We start from the raw sequence: 16,054 nt of genomic DNA on the forward strand, positions 1-16,054 counted from the left end.
GGATATAATTCTAGAAAAGTGCTAACCATTACCGACGTGCATTTAACTCTGACGAGCTCTACGTGCTTGCACTTCACAGGCCCCTCTAGACTGCTGTGATGGTGTGTGCCCTTAAACTCACGCAAGCCACCTACATTTAATATTATTTTAGTCAGTAGAATATACTAGGCATGTTTGTGTATTTAGTTTTGACCCTGTTTGGCTTAACTTTTCCCTTTTAGGGAGAATGGGCCTGAGCTCACATATCCGGGTAGGCATTCTACATGTCCTGTGATTTTGGCCAGTCCCTATCTGGTTGCTTGATGAAGATGGAAATATAGAAAAGGCACTTAGAATTACTCATGCCAGTTGACATCAATCTTCTCAGAAATATAGCAAGAAAAAAATTTAAGTGATAAATGTGAAATATAGCTAGTTACTTGAGAAAAAGTAAGACAAGAAATCAATAGGTGAAGATACTATGCTTCCCTTGCCCCAGGCCTCGCCAGTCTGGGGCTGGACAGCTGCTGGCTTCTTGCGCATTCAGTACATCTTACCTGGGTGGCTCCAAGGGTCTTTCAAACAGAGTCGTTTCTTGGCAATCAGCCACACAAGAGCTCGCCCTTTGTCCTAAATGGATATCATCTCCAATTTTCTGCTGAAGTCTTCAAGTGCTTCAACAATAAGACTTTACAAAGAACGGAGATGTGGGTGAGCCATTTGTTCTAGTGATGTTGATTAAAATAACCAGTCTGATTAGCCAAGATAAAATACAAAGCATTGTATTACATAATTCCTCAACCTCTGTTTCCTTCCAAATTGAGCATCACTATTTAAAATACACTCACCTGCTAACTGTGTTCCTCATAGGTTTTCCTTGCCTAGTTCTCTTATCTATGAAATGTGTTGCTGGAAGAATTTCATATGAAACACTTAGGTCCATGCCAAGCATAATAACTGCTATGCAAGCCTTAGATATTATTTTCGTAGTATTGTTATTCTCAGTAATGCGCCTGTACTACAAGGTGAGCTGCTCAATGGAGGACTACTATGTGTACAGACAAACAAGAGTACCAGGCGGTGACTGCACACAGATAATGCCGCAGTTTGTCAGCTAACCTGGAAAAAGCGTCCCAATGGCTCTACTGCAACCCTATATCCTCTTGTCGACTCCCTGAAATCCATTTTATTCGTTGTTATGGCTCACCTCCATCTTTCATCATGCTAGCCCTTTGCTCAAAATTTCTCCAAAATCAATCCAATCGTAGTAAGACGCGCATGTGATGATCAATGGGTATTTAGTGATTATCACGTTCTTGGAGCTAAGAAAAAAAATATTACTAGGAGATGGACTTTCCATTGCAAAATTCACTTAGTAGAGGGAAAGTAAACACACACACGTGCATGCACGCACATGTACACACACCCATGCACAAGCATAGATAACTCGGAAGGAGGCAGTAACTGCAGTGATGAAGGAACATGGCAGGGAACAGAGCTGTAGGACCATGTTCACTGTGAAAGGAAGACACAAAGCCTGTGATGAAGAAAAGGATGTGGGCCCTACAGGATTTCAAGTAGGTTAAAAGTCTTTTCTTTTAAAAGCTGCATCTCCCATTGGTCCCAACACAGTCCATCTCTCCATTCCTATTGGCCCCATTTTCTTGAAAACATACACCTTCAATCTTATCTCTAATTCCTCTTTCCACATAATACTCTGTCAGGATCCTCCACCAGAGAAAAGTCAAGTTCACTCCTCTTCTCCTCTCCCTCGCCCCTCCCCTTCTCCCCTTTCTCCTTTCCCTCCCGCTAGTAAAACACGGCTAGCCTCCTGTCCCAGGAACCCTTGCTGACTTGACAGTCATAACCCCCAAGTACATGAGAGCATTTCAACCAGCAGCACTGCAACAACTTAAAATTGCCTGCCACTTTTTCACAGTATCCCACCAAAACCATGGCTATAGTGAGAAAAATACTTTGTAAAGTTATTTGATTTATTCCATAGTACGTGGCAATGTATCAGTCACAGCACAACAAAGATGGCCAAAACTACTTTCTAAGTCTGTTTTACCAATTCTCTCTCTCGTTTATCTGATGTACAATAAATTCACTTTATGAAATTTTAAAAGTTCAAATAACCAGAGGTGAGAACATTCTTGCTTCTGTCAGCAAATTTACTAACAGAAAGTCGGTAGTACCATATGAGAAATTGACCAGCTTGGTAAAAATTGTGAACGTGAAGAAAAGAGGAACTGTGAGATAAATCACACCTTTGGTGTCTAAGAGGCCATGAATGAGATTCTTGGACCCGGGAAGCAGCAAGAAAGCAGAATATTGTTCAAAAAAGGAAATGAAGTGAAAATAACTAAAAAGACATTTTTGTGAGGATATAACGTATGTAAAGGAAGATATGGGCTGGTGAGGCATCTCAGTGGGTACAGTGCAACCCAAGTGGGAGGACTGGCTTTAGAGTCCCAGGACCCACAGAAAAAGCCAGATGCCATAGAGCAAGCTGGTACTCCCAGGGCCCCTGTGAGAAGAAGTTTGGGCAGAGACAGTGATGGAGGAAGGTCATTGGTTAATTATAATAAACCAACTGCTTGGCCTCATAGCTTAGAACATAGATGGGAGGAGTAAACAGAATAGAATTCTGGGTGGAAGAGGAAGTGAGGTCAGACTCTGCTCTGCTTCCGGAGAGACCCGACAGCTCTGCGCTCTGGAGCAGAGAAGCCATGCTCAGCCCTCCCAGGTAGACGCAATAGCTCTGCGCTCTGAGGCAGACGCATGAAGCTCAAACCCACGATGGACGGAGGCTAGAATCTTCCCGGTAAGCGCACCTTGGGGTGCTTACACACATCATTAGAAATGGGCTAGTCCAGGTGCGAGAATTGGCCTGTAAGGGCTAGAGTTCATGGGCCAAGCAGTTCTTTAAATGAATACAGTTTGTGTGTTGTTATTTCGGGCATGAGCTAGCCAAGCGGCCGGGGTGTTGGGGACGCAGCCCTGCCGCTCGTATTTCAACAAGACAGGAGAATTCAGAAACTTACAGGCCAGCTGGTCTGGTATGCATGGCAATGAACAGCTGGACACCTCTCTCAAACAAGATAGAGGATGAGGACCAACACACAAGATGGCCCTCCAACCTCTATGCTCAAGTAATGGCATGTGCCCTCGTTCACATACATTAACACACACACACACACACACACACACACACGGAGTTTTAAAGAAAGGCTTGTGCACACACTGTAAGTATGGACCAGATAATGGAAATGAAAGTTTGGGAAGTATTTAGGCATTTCCAGATTCAGCACTTCGCTTATGACTCCCTACTTTTTTTAAAATCAGAATATTCCTAGTTAGTCTGTTCTTTTCTTCGTCTCTCATTCCCTTCCTTCTAAAGAAACAACAACAACAAAAGCGAACAAACAAAAAACCACAAATACACACTTGCTCACCCCGTACTCAGCAATTGCTTTCTATACTTGGTATTTAAAGTAAGAAGCCAACTGCCTTTTGAGAATCTAGCGTATCAAGTGGTTTTCAAGCTTTTGATAGGGGATCCCTAAAAAGAATATTGAAATTGCTCCCTTTCTAACTTTTGGAACATGGGCAGCTCCAGGGTCAGGGTCCTACCATATATACAGTTTCTCCTACACAAGATCCCTCTGTGTTTATGGCTTCTCCAGTACCTGGTTCCTATAGGAAACAGTTTCTCCTGCATCCTTCTCTCCAGCAAACTCAAGTACCAAGATCTCAACCGTTGCAGCAAGAGTGCCTCTCAGGTGCCAGGCTCCTGCAGTGCCAGGGGCTTTCAGTGTGCTTCCAGCAGCAGTACTGAAAAGCCAGCAGCTCCCCGACATTCCCAACTGCTTCCATGAGACACCATTCTGCCAACAGCTTTCCCCACCCCCCAAAACGGTAGTTTTCCAGAGAATTCCAAGAGGCAAGTGTCCAGTGCAACCTCTTATTTCCAGTACACTGCACCAGTGTGGTATAGCCATGCATTCTCTGCCACAGAGTCACTGAAATCATGCCATCTCCTTCTCAACTCCAGAGAAAGGAAGTGGGAGTAGTACCAAGGAGGAAGGTCTTCCTAGGCCTTTCTGTTTCTGCCCTAAAGGTTATGACTACCATTCCGCTACATCTGTATTCATTTTCACCATCCCTGCTGTCCGTATCCATGGTCACCATCCCTGCTGTCCATATCCATGGTCACCATCCCTGCTGTCTGCATCCATGGTCACCATCCCTGCTGTCTGCATCCATGGTCATCATCCCTGCTATCTGCATCCATGGTCACCATCCCTGCTGTCTGCATCCATGGTCACCATCCCTGCTGTCTGTATCCATGGTCACCATCCCTGATGTCTGTATCCATGATCACTATTCCTGCTATGTCTGTATCCTTTCTAACTTCCTTTCACTTTTACTAGCAAAGACCTCCTCATCCCAATCCCTATTCTTGTTCAAACAACTATGTGGATTTTATACCTGGACTTGCTGATGATATTTTTCCCCTTATACTTTTAAATAACTTTCCAGAAATGTAAATAACTGCAAAAGATGAACTCCCAGTTGTTTTGTATTCTGTATACATGCTTACAGTGTTTCTGTCAAAATCTCAGATCTACATATTTTCATCAAACATAAGTGGAAAAATAAATCACGTGAACTAATTTGCAAACCCGTCCTTAGCAACATATCTATTAATCAAATCAGACTTGTTTCTTTTTTCTAAAATAATGAAGTCCCCCAAACTTTCATTTTTCTATCATTTGAATAAACACACTGATACATGTTCTCATGGCTACCATTTAAGCTCCGGGGAGGGAAAAGGATACACAGATAGGAAGACATACAAAACAGACAGTAAGGGAGACTGCCGACCTTCGCAGGCGTTTGGCAGTACTGCCTCACACTAGTGTGGTTTTTTGTTGTTGTTTTCCTTCAGGGAGCTCATCTTCAAAAGTCACACACACCCTTGAGCTATCATTTCGCTTGACGCCTGAAGACCGCAACTGGGGACAATGAATTCCAGCCAGACTTGGGCCGGAAGGAGGGTGGACCACCCCAAGTAAAGTGAGAAGACAGTAGGCAGAAGAGACACGGGAGGGAAAGCTGCAGACCCTGAGTCTCAGAAATGTGCCCAGAGAAACGGACGGTGGGAAAATCAATTCCCTCAAAACTGCCCACTCCCTGTGGCCCCTGAAGTCTTCGTGGGACCCAGGGAACACGTGCTGAACATGAAGACAGCTGCACAAAGCCAATAAACCACTCCATCTCCAACAAAGAAAGGCAGGGGATGCTTTTCTCTCAGAACAGACAGGAAAGCAAGAAGAGACAAGTGAACAGTGAAAACCAGCAGAAGCATGAATGAGAAGTCAAATGCTGTTTCCCAGAGCATGTGGGAAATGGGAGCTGACAGCAGTGCACAAAGGCATGGCGCTGTGTCGCGGTGAACGGTGACCGTGACTCTCACCAGCTCTTGTGTTTGGATAAGGGTTTTGCTTTCAGGGTTTGTGATTCAAACTCTCACAAGGGTTAAATCCGCCCTCTACAGTGGCTCTGTTTCTTATTTAAAACAGCAAGTTTTCCTTCAACAGAGTCCTTCAGTGAAATCACACGATTGGGGGAGAGGTGGGGCACCTTAAACAAAAAGCAGAGGGGATGTGGGCAGCTTTTACCATTTGGGTATTAACCAGTTTAGCACGGCTCAGCAGCTATCTTAAGTGTTATGTCAACTATCGTGACATAAGCTAAGGGTGTTGAAATCGAGGATGTGTGTTTTCTAAGAGGAAACGGGTGACAATTTGAAGGGTCGGTTTTTTAACATGAAAAAAAAAAACTCTGTAAGAATTCAGAACAGATTGTCAACCAGCGCTAACGTGTGAGAAGTTTTGTGCAACTGGAGAAAAGTTCAAAACTCTTAAAAAATTTTAAGGAAACTACCATTTTCCTGTTATTTCAGAAATATCTGTAAATGATATTTCTCTTAAAGGAGAAATATGGAGCAAATTAAAGTGTGTTTTGCATGCTACAGCTGTCAGATTTTTATTTACTCATTCATTCTATGAGAGTCCGTCATCCTGTGTCAGACAAACGATGCTCATGCTTCAGAAAGCCTTCTCTTTGGGGAGAGAGCAGACTTCCCGAATTTTCCCACCCAGCTAAAACTTCTTTGGTCAAGATTATCCTTCGATGAGTAAGAATATCCTTTCCAGACCAAGAATTAACTATCTTGGCCAAAAGGCCTGTGTGGTGCCTGCACGACGGTGAACTGCTAGGATCTAAAAATGATGATCTTAGGCCAATGAAAAGACAGTGTTAACCTCAAGTCTACAATATTGTTACCCGTACATAAAAATCTGCCATATGCCTCACGTCTGCTTTAAGCACAGCAGACGTGTATGTCTTCATCGTGGGAGTACAAATAGACTTTAACATGAAGACATAAATGGATTCAAAGGTATCACTTGAAGGTAGAAAAAAATCAGTAAATACATGAATGGATCTCCGCTCACAAAAATGTCCTCTGTACTTCTGCTAAGGACAATGGTTACCAAGGTGGGACAAAGTTAACGGTGAATGTTTTAAATGACCAAACACTACAAAATTAGCCAGTCTGTCATAGAGAATTAACCAGAAAAGTCTGTAATTATTCTTGTTTTCAGGGAGTGGACACGCACAAGTATATATACATATACGTATGTATTACATATTTATAATAGGGAAAGATGGAATCAAATTCAGCAAAAGAAAGATTCCCAGGAAATGAGCAACAAGGAGTCTGCAGTCATGTGATCCAGCCATGCCCACCAGCTCTCAGTCCACTTACTTGAACAATGGTGTTCCACAAACAACACATTTGTATATTCCAGGATCTTTGTGGTGTGTGTATTCTCCTTCAAAGGCACTGATAAAAAAAAAAACAGATCATCAAAAGATATTAGCAAAGCTAGTATTACTTCTTACAGAACACATTGGTTTAAAATACATTTCTCTAGTAAATCTTTCCAGAGTTTTTGGCCTTAAAATGAGAACAGACCAAACATATGGAAAGCTGAACCATACTAATATACTTCAAATATATATAGTAAAATGTGCATATAACGACTCCAAACTAGTACAGGCAAATTAAAAATATCAAGCACCTAGTATGTGATACCTGGAATATTTTTCAAATAAAAAAAAAAAGCCTGTTGTTTGATCCCCATAAAGAACATTATTACATAAGGTTTCTGCTACTCCACACTGTGCAAGAGGGGACCAGAAAATGTAGCAGGTCCCAAGTCCCCAAGTGGAAGGAGTCTTATTTTTCAGTTTGAAAAAGAATATTGCAGCTTTAAGGGAATATTTTTCTAAGTTAGCAATCTTAGAGGCGAGGAGGTCATTCGGCTAATACAAGTCAGCTGTGGTCGCCCAACAAAAACTCTATGTGCTCTGCAGCTTGATTTTATTATCCTTTCCCCCTCTTTATGAGCTCCAATTTTTTTATAAACAGAATTTTTAAGAATGACCTAATCTCTGGTTGTTTGTGTGCATTAAATCATTTTGCTAGCTGTGCACACAACAGGGTGGGCAGACGTCTTCTGCACTGAGAATCTGGCCACCGCCGGCTCCGGGCATGCAGGCTCACTTGGTCAGAGACTCCACGTCGAGGAGATTCAGAAAATAGTAGGTTCTATGACAGGAAGAGCACGTTGCCTGTTAACAAGGATCCCCTGTGTGGGAAAGAGCTCTTTCAGCTCATGAATGAAAACACTAAGTTACATCATTAATAAATCTGGATCCCAGGTACATTTACAGTTTCGTGCCAAGATCCATGGTATAAATTAGACAACAAAATCATTGGGCCTTGGCAAGTTACTTTTTAGCTGGAGTCAGCTGAGAGAGACTTTAATCACTAGAAACAGTCTTGGAAGTGAACAAACTCTTTTTTTTTTTCCTTCCAGGATGTAGGGCGAACTTCCAAGGACCAAAGCCATGTGAGGGCAGTTATTGAAAATTTTTGACATTCCAACCACAAATGAGCCAATAAATACTTTCTCCACATGTGCTTCAAAAAGAAATTGGAGTGGGGTGGAGAGGAACTAAATCATGCTACCTGCTTCTGCAGCCAAAATGTCTATGCTGACAATGGCCACCTTCACAAATGGCAGCATCATTGCGTGGCTCCAAGTCCCTCATGGGTTTCCTCGCTGTAGTGTCTTCCAAAAAAAAAAAAAAGTCCCTAAATTGCTATCACTGCCACACATTTTGTTGCAAACTAAAAACGAGCCCTTAACAAAAAGCTCCGTGACTTTTATAAAGATAGAACGCTCACTCAGTGGAGAAAAGCAGAGATAAAACTCGGTCTTCTCCTAAACAATGTCCCATTTCCAACCTCCTCAAAGACAGCTATCTGCAGGCTTGGCCTTAGTCGGTTTGTCTAGGATTCTTTAGCTAACCAGAAGAAGAGTCCAAGGAGGAGGGAGCCACGCTGCTCTTGCCTCGCTGGTTTTTATTAAGCATGCTTACCTTTCAGTTCCTTTCTCCTGAGTGACATGATACTGCAGGGGTGTCAGCCGCTTCCTCAGTTCCTCCTGGGAAAAGGCCACCTTACAGTTCTTTTTATCCCGACATGACCCTGAAATGAGAGGATGGGGAGAAAGAGCCGTTTTAGCCTGAATCCTAAAGAATTGCTTCGGCTGGTTGCCACAGTGCAGCCTCTACGGTCACTTGTCCATGACCAAACCAGTCCCTAACAGACTACAAAACCCTACCTGAGCTGCAGCTGGTCTCCAAGTTCAAAAAGAATGCCCCTTGAGATCCAACTGACTCCTCTAGAGTAGCAACGAGGTGTCAGAGCCAAGGTCTCTGCAGTGTGGAACTAAAAACTCACTGGACATTTGTGTCCAGGATAACGGACATCCTCTATACCACCTGATACTGTGAAACCACTTTTTAAAAGATAACTTCAATATCATGCATGTATTTGTAAGTGTTCACTGTGTGTATGTGTGTGTGTACATATAATGGTATTAAAGATCCATTCGATAATTTTGTAATTTGGTAGACATCACCATTCCATTGTCATCCAAGATGACTTAATCACCACCCTATTTATTTTCCTGAGGACCCTAAAGATATGTATTTTTTTTTCCACAGTAGGAATTGCTGTTTTCTTTGAGTCTGTCAGATACTGGTTCTATGCAGTCTTTCAAAACGCACGCTTTTCTAAAGACCATATCTTACCATGTTAGCAAGAAACTTCCAGTAGACTTCAGGAGAAGGGAGATTCAAGAATTCCAGAGGGAGAGAGGAAGGAGGAAAGACAAGGCAGACAAATGGAAGAGCCAGGGTGGTTTCAGAGTAGGCTCATGCTGTCCTGCAGCTCAGCTGGGAGGGTGTCACCCATGGGAGACCCGAATGATGAAAGGATTCGAATGTGACTAGAACCAAGGGTGGCTTTTATCTCAATGTGTGCAGACCGCCATAAAACGTTCAGAGGACTCCTATTTATGCGTAGTGTCTTGAAGTTAGCCTTCTTAGTGGCCTGAGCACTCACTTCAACTCCTTTTGATTCAGCAGTGGGAATGTGTCCCACCGTTTACTTCTAAGGTGCCTCATGTAGAACATGAGATTACTGAGTTAAACCCAAAGATTACCTAACCGGTTTCCCTGATTGTGGGGTTGAAGAAGGGTTGTCAGCTTCCAGAGGGGCGTGGGGTGCCTAGACAGAAGGCTGGTTTTCCACCAGCAAACAGGGAGTGGGGAAGGAGCAAACTGGAGCCGAACAGAATACAAACTCCAAACTCCACTTCTGCTGGCCTCCCTGGCCCTTTGTTGGTCTCTCGAAAGAGGCCCCAGGAGCAACTGGCACATTGAGAATGGGCTGAGGGTCTCCCATCTCGCTGAACCCCAGTTAACAACGGGCTCATCCTGGTGTGAGAATCCCTACTGTTGTCCAGGGCAAAGACAGAAATGTCTCCCTGGCTAGTATGTTCAGCCTGAATGTACCAAGGCTTTTCTCCAAACCTCAGGGCCCTGAGACTGGTGAGTTTCTGTTAGCCTCCCTCTAGACTTCTTTAAAAAGTTATTTCGCTTTTATTTATTTGCTTGTTAGAAGGGTATCTTTGTTAATTTTCTCAAGAAGTTCATTAATTACTAACTTAGTGTGACAAATTATCATGGTTAAAATTATTAGCTCCAATGGGCTTGATAATTATGCTACGAACAATTAGAATTAAGCAAATCTGTCCAAAATATTTTGGGTTACTCTATGTTCATTCATACAAAAAGACCAATTGTGCTCCCAAAGTTGTGAGGGCTGGGCTAGCCATCTGTGTGTCATTTAGAACAAGAGAAGCAACCGCAGGTTTAAATTACATGGTATTGGATTGCAATTTCCTAACATTGGATGCTTTTCTGCTTTTTTACCTTGAGTCGTTTACCAAGGAGTGTTCATAAAAAGTCGCTTCAAGCACAGATGCTCAAGAGTCACTTAGGCAAAGATGTTTCTCTCTTTTTCATTCCACCTTTCTCTCTCTCAAAAAAAAAAATCTCTTTTCTGAAGGAAGAGAGTAAGACTGTCACTCAGTGCTGCTGAGCCGGCCATGTCTTTGTGGAGGGGAAAGGGAAAACAGAGAACATCTGATGGAGGTAAACAACGCAAACATGAAAGCTCTCCCGGTGAACGGAGAGTACAGAAGAGACCTTAGTTCACAGATTAGAAATTGCTTTTGATCTAAACATTCTTAAGAACAGATTGTTTTCCGCTACGAGCTGTCGCATTAGCCGTGCCGTAGAGCCCCCGTCTTAATGGTGAACTGTGAACAGGACCCGCTGGCCTCTTTGTCATTCTCCTTCTTATTTGGAGGAAAAGCTTTCCTTCCAGCTCCTTTGTTCGTCTTTCAGGACCCACCAAAGCCGTATTCACACAAATTTCGGAGGAATTCGCCCTGTATCACAGCCTACAAATTATTTGGTTTTGGTGCGCTTAAAGGTCATCTTACAAATTAGCAAAATTTTCCTCCATCCTGGCTTTTCAACCTTAAATATAAATGCTGTTTCCTAACTGTAAGTGAGGTTCATTCTCTTGGAAATGCCAGTGATTATTTAAAGTGGTCAAACTTAGCACATTTTTATTCTTTGGCCATACTGTGTTCTCCAAATAACTAGGCTTTTAACGGATGCCCAGGAGCGAAAGGAAGACATACACACAAGAAACAGTTACTGCGATTTTTGCATTAAACAACAGGTCTCACACAGTGCAATAATAATATACTTCTTGGACAACTGAAAGCTGTGCGAATGTATTAATTCTTCTGGCATAACCAGAGCTTGGCAGGCCAGAGAGAAGCCTCACTTCTGTCCCCAAGTTCGCCATTTCATCTGGAAATCCGAGAGTATTGATTGGGCGGTTTCCCTCACTAGCTTCACTTAGGAACTGTAATTCTCTTATTACACAGGGTAATTTTACATTAGTGTTATAGGACATCTGTTCAATGGCTTCTGAATTGGCTTAGAAGTGTGCAACAGAGAGAGGTATCCCTTTCTCTAAACATAGAATAACATTACTTTGAAGGCCTAAGTCGGTATATACACACATGAAACACGGTACACCTGAGGGAATATTACCCCTTGTATCTAATCATAACCCATTCTCTGCGGTGTGGTTTTTATGTGACTCAGATCTATCTTGAACCCAACCCAAAGGTATTTAAATGCTGGAATATGCCAGTATCTTTTTTATTTATATCAAGGCCTCGCCTACACTGCTGCTAAAGAGAGTTGTGTGGAAACTCCAGTAGGGAGGTCTTCTCTTCATACACACAAGAGCTCACTCTTGAGAGCTGGAGGCTCAGACCTGCAACCCCAAGGCTTTGTCACCTCCCACACACTTCTGAAAAAGAGAACTTGCATGCTGGTAGTGCCGGCTTCCAACTGTGACTGGAGATGGGTGTTGCATTAGGTTTGTGCCTGTAAGGGTGGCAACAATGGACTCAGTAGGGCCCAGGTGCAAAACTCACAAAAGATACTGAAGCCAACAGTCCAGCCTAAAAGGTAGCAGCTCAGATGTCTCTGCCTGCAGTATCCTACTGGTGATTATTCTCTGTAAGTATTCTCTCAGAAAAGTCCTTTTCTAACAAGTTATTTAAAAAAAAAAAAATAAGAAAAAAGGAAGTGAGGCGGGGAAGCAGAACTAAACATTCAGTTCTACTCTATCCCATGTGCATCTCTAGACACAAAATTTTAGAAGGTAGAATCATGCCCATTTTACAGACACAAAAACTGAGGCCCAGAGAGCTGGTTATAACATAACTTCTAAGGAGACAGGCCTATTCCCATCAGTTAAAAAAAAAAACTATGCTGTAACTTTCTTCTCAAATTACACAGAAAATTTCAATAAAAAAAACAATACCTTTAAAAAAAAAAACAGTCCCCCACTAACAAGACAATAAGTGGAGGAGAGCAGTAGTAAGGTGCGTAAGAAAGTGAAGACACACACCCCCGGCCCGCGTCTGCTTTCCCGATGTCTGTTCCTTCAGCACAGGACCAGTGACAAGCTCAGACCAGACTGTCAGTGCACCCACAAAGTCCTGAAGGCCTCAGAGCCCGGTAAGGAGGAGGTCGGGTCTGTTTCCTACAGGCTTAGAGCATGCTGGAGGGAGACTTCTTCTACCTCAGAGAGAAAAGTCAAAAGAAAACCAAACCGAAGGATCTCAGAATTCTAATTTCTGCTCTAGGACTAAGGAAAAAAATGAAAATATTAACTATCTTCCCAAAATAATAAATAAGAAATGAGTATCTTGTTTTGGTTTAACTTCATTAAGGTAAAACAGTAAAGTCCGTGCAGAAACACCTCACTGCCCCATTTACAGACGGCAGAAAAGTAACGCGCATGAATTTTTACTATGAACTTTAATTTCCAAGTACACATTAGTCTGTCATGTCAGGCAGCTATTTCATTCCAGGCTTAGTAGTGTTAGACTTTCTCAGTGGAAGATTATAAAACTAAACGTAGACCACTTTTAGAGTCAAATGTAGATATATACCACAAACAATGTTTGTTCTCTCTCTCTCTTTTTTTTTCTTTTTTTTTTTTACAACTCTAGGAATTCGATAAAGGCCTTGAGAACAAAATTTCAAGTTACAGAGGGAAGGGTAGCTGTCTACAGACACGCCCTCCATTCTAACTTTTCCCTCAGGGTAAAGGCAGAGAAAGCATCCCTGATGCTGTTACATAAACCAGAGCATCAGGATGCAAACCAAAGCATCAGGATGCAAACCAAAGCATCAGGATGCAAACTAAAGTATCAGGATGCAAACCAAAGCATCAGGATGCGCCTAGGGACGGGCCTCCAGCTTCCACAGAACCAGGTCAGCACCACTTTCCTGTGCAGCACTGGCCTAAGACCACTTACTTTTTTCTTTACCGAATCAATGCTGTTATGCCGGCTAGGGTGTGAACTACTGCAGCAGCCAACTCTATCCACCGAGCGCTCCAGCCGTTACTCTGAGAGCCTACACCGCCACCCTGCTGTGTACCCCGCCCAGAGCCAAAGACAAAAGGAGACCTTCTGTCTCAGGCCTCCCACTGGGGCAGAGGTAAGACAGACAGAGCCCAACAAATGCAAGGAAATCTACTATGCAGTCTTTCAGAAGGTGGGGAGTACCCAAAAAAGAAAACAAGCCTGGAGCAAGGCCAGGGCCACAAGGCCTGTGGAGGGCAGCACTCTTAATGGAGTAGGAGGGTTGGGCTGTCTCACTACAGTGATATTTGGGCAGAGCTCTGGGGATGGAGAGGAAGCTGGCAGTGCTGACGTCTCGAGAACGTTCCAAGCACATAGAGATGGCCAGGCAAGTGGAGAAGACAAGGTGCTGCTCACAAGTGAGTGACAGAGGCAGACGGCTTGAACGCAAGTAGAAGGACTGAAGGCCGTGGCGTGAACAACAGTGCACACAGGTAAGTCGCAAGCCCTGAGGCCAAGGAACTTGATTACTCCATTATCGTAACAGAACTCCAGGGGACGCTCAAATACAAACTCTGTACAACTATTTAGTGGATGCCTTCAGTGAGTTGAGCCTTGAAATGAGCATTGAGAAGTTCAGAAGACATCAGGGAGAGTTCCGCCTCCTAAAACAGCACAGCCTAAGGTGTTTAGGGAAGACATTGCAGATCTCTGTGTAAAGGGGTGAACACACACTTCTCTCATCGAGACCAGCCATCTCTGGCTGTCACCGCAGTATGGGAAGCACAAATCTTCAAGGGCACCACGGAAGGTCCAGGAGGGAGGAAAACACTGCGGCAGCGACTGAGAGACGGGTGGGAGTCAGCTGTGTAAGCCCAGGCTGTAAGCGCCCGCCCTGATGAAGACTCAGAAGATGGGGTACTCATAGCCGCATCAGATAAGTTTGGGAAGTCACCATTTCACCAAACAGGAAAAGGTGTAGAGATTCAGATTCAAGAGGGCAGAACTTTGGATCTGAGAAATGAAGTAATTTTAAAACTAAGGAGGGAAATATGAGAATATTTTGTGTTTCTTATTGTACGCTGATAGGAGCAAAAGTCCGGCCAGAGGCCAGTGTCAGCTGTAAGGAGAATTAAGATGACTGCAAATCCTCGCCATGACAGCCAAGCCTTGTTCACGTGGCTGCATGGATCTCTTGAGAAGATGACAGAGGGGTTCTTAGCCTTTCAATCATCCCGATGCAAGCATCACTAAAAATGCTGAATGAGTGTGAGACAAAACCACCTTTTGGATATCTATACTTACTTAGGCATTGGAACTTTTTAATTGTTGAGCTCACAGATAGCCGTCATCTCACCAGCATCAGTTAAATACCCCGAAGAACTAGAAAATACTTTATCAACTCCTCAAAACTTAACGCGAACGCTGGGAGCAGTGATATTCACGTTACTGTGGACCGTGAAGCTCAGGGTTTAGGGAAATATGTAAAGCATGTCTTGGTTCTGAAAGCATTTTCGGACTCACACAGCGTATGACTAAGAAAGAATTTCTGAACCACTGCCATCATCTAGTGACAACAGTGGAAGAGAAAGTCCCTTAACTTCAATTCCATCTGATTGCAGGAGAAACTTCTGATGAAGTCGGAGTTCCCTGGTTTTAATTTTTTTTTTTTAAGCATGGGTCTTCACTTGAACATCATAGCCCATAAAGAAAGAAATTAAAACCAGACAGGCTCATTTCAATTCTACATTTCACATGCAATCAAAAAGATTTGCATGCACACCACACACACACACACACACACACACACACACCATATCCTCCCTATCCATCTCTCCTTCCTCCTGCTCCCTTTGTGGGTCATAGCCTGCTCAGGAGATAAAAGGTAAGCACCCACTGAAAGGAGCCCACTCTTGGACTATCGAGCAGAATGTTATTTCAAGACAACCTTGAGTACACTTCCTTAGAAGGAAAATAGAGTGTCTGAAGACTCAGCTTTTTCCAGTTTCCAAAACTCATTTATGGCACAACAAATTTAAGTCCAATGACAAATGCCCAGTCTGCAGCTTCCACGTGGTGAGTAGTAGCTGACCGATTATCCCAGAAGAATCTAAGATACTCTGGATTATCTTAGATTATCTTAGAGGAAAAGGAAAGCCGCTCTTTTTCACAGAGCAACTCCAGAAAAGACAGGCATCAAAGCTATACAGAGAAAGCCAAAAAGAAAAAAAGAAAAAATATCCAGCAACATTTGTTTAAGTAAGTGTGATTTAAAAAAAAAAAAAAAACTATGTTTAATGGCAGAGTGTTTCCCTTTGAAGCTCTTCAATCCTTTACTGTTCCTCTGAAGGCCCACATTCAAATCTTCTCACTGTGACTAACATTCAGGGATTCTCTCCATGTAAGATTATAAAATCACTATTACAAATAATGCTGCTATGAACATAGTTGAACAAATGCTTTTGTCATATGATAGGGGAGCTCACCAAAGCCAGCTGGACTGTGACGGGAACAGCATGGGATAAAACCGGACTCTCTGATCATGGCGAACAATGAGGACTGATGAGAAGCCAAGGTCAATGGCAAGGGGTTTTGATCCTACTTCATGTTCTGGCTTG

At 43.1% G+C, this 16,054-nt stretch overlaps 1 protein-coding gene across 3 annotated transcripts in view; it reads right to left on the minus strand.

Moving 5' to 3' along the window:
• Msrb3 (methionine sulfoxide reductase B3) overlaps window positions 1-16,054 on the minus strand; it is a 120,911-nt gene that overhangs the window by 65,046 nt on the left and 39,811 nt on the right. For all 3 annotated transcript variants that reach the window (XM_050165509.1, XM_050165508.1, XM_050165510.1), the window contains 2 exons: window positions 8,500-8,608; window positions 6,818-6,895 (listed from right to left, as the gene is read on the minus strand). In XM_050165509.1, coding sequence (XP_050021466.1) covers window positions 6,818-6,895; window positions 8,500-8,608 — 187 coding nt within the window. The remainder of the gene's footprint in view (window positions 1-6,817; window positions 6,896-8,499; window positions 8,609-16,054) is intronic.

The sequence above is a fragment of the Alexandromys fortis genome, unplaced genomic scaffold (genome assembly GCF_014885135.2).
Source record: "Alexandromys fortis isolate MF-2015 unplaced genomic scaffold, M_Fortis_MF-2015_v1.1 scaffold_154, whole genome shotgun sequence".
In the NCBI taxonomy this organism is placed as follows: domain Eukaryota; kingdom Metazoa; phylum Chordata; class Mammalia; order Rodentia; family Cricetidae; genus Alexandromys; species Alexandromys fortis.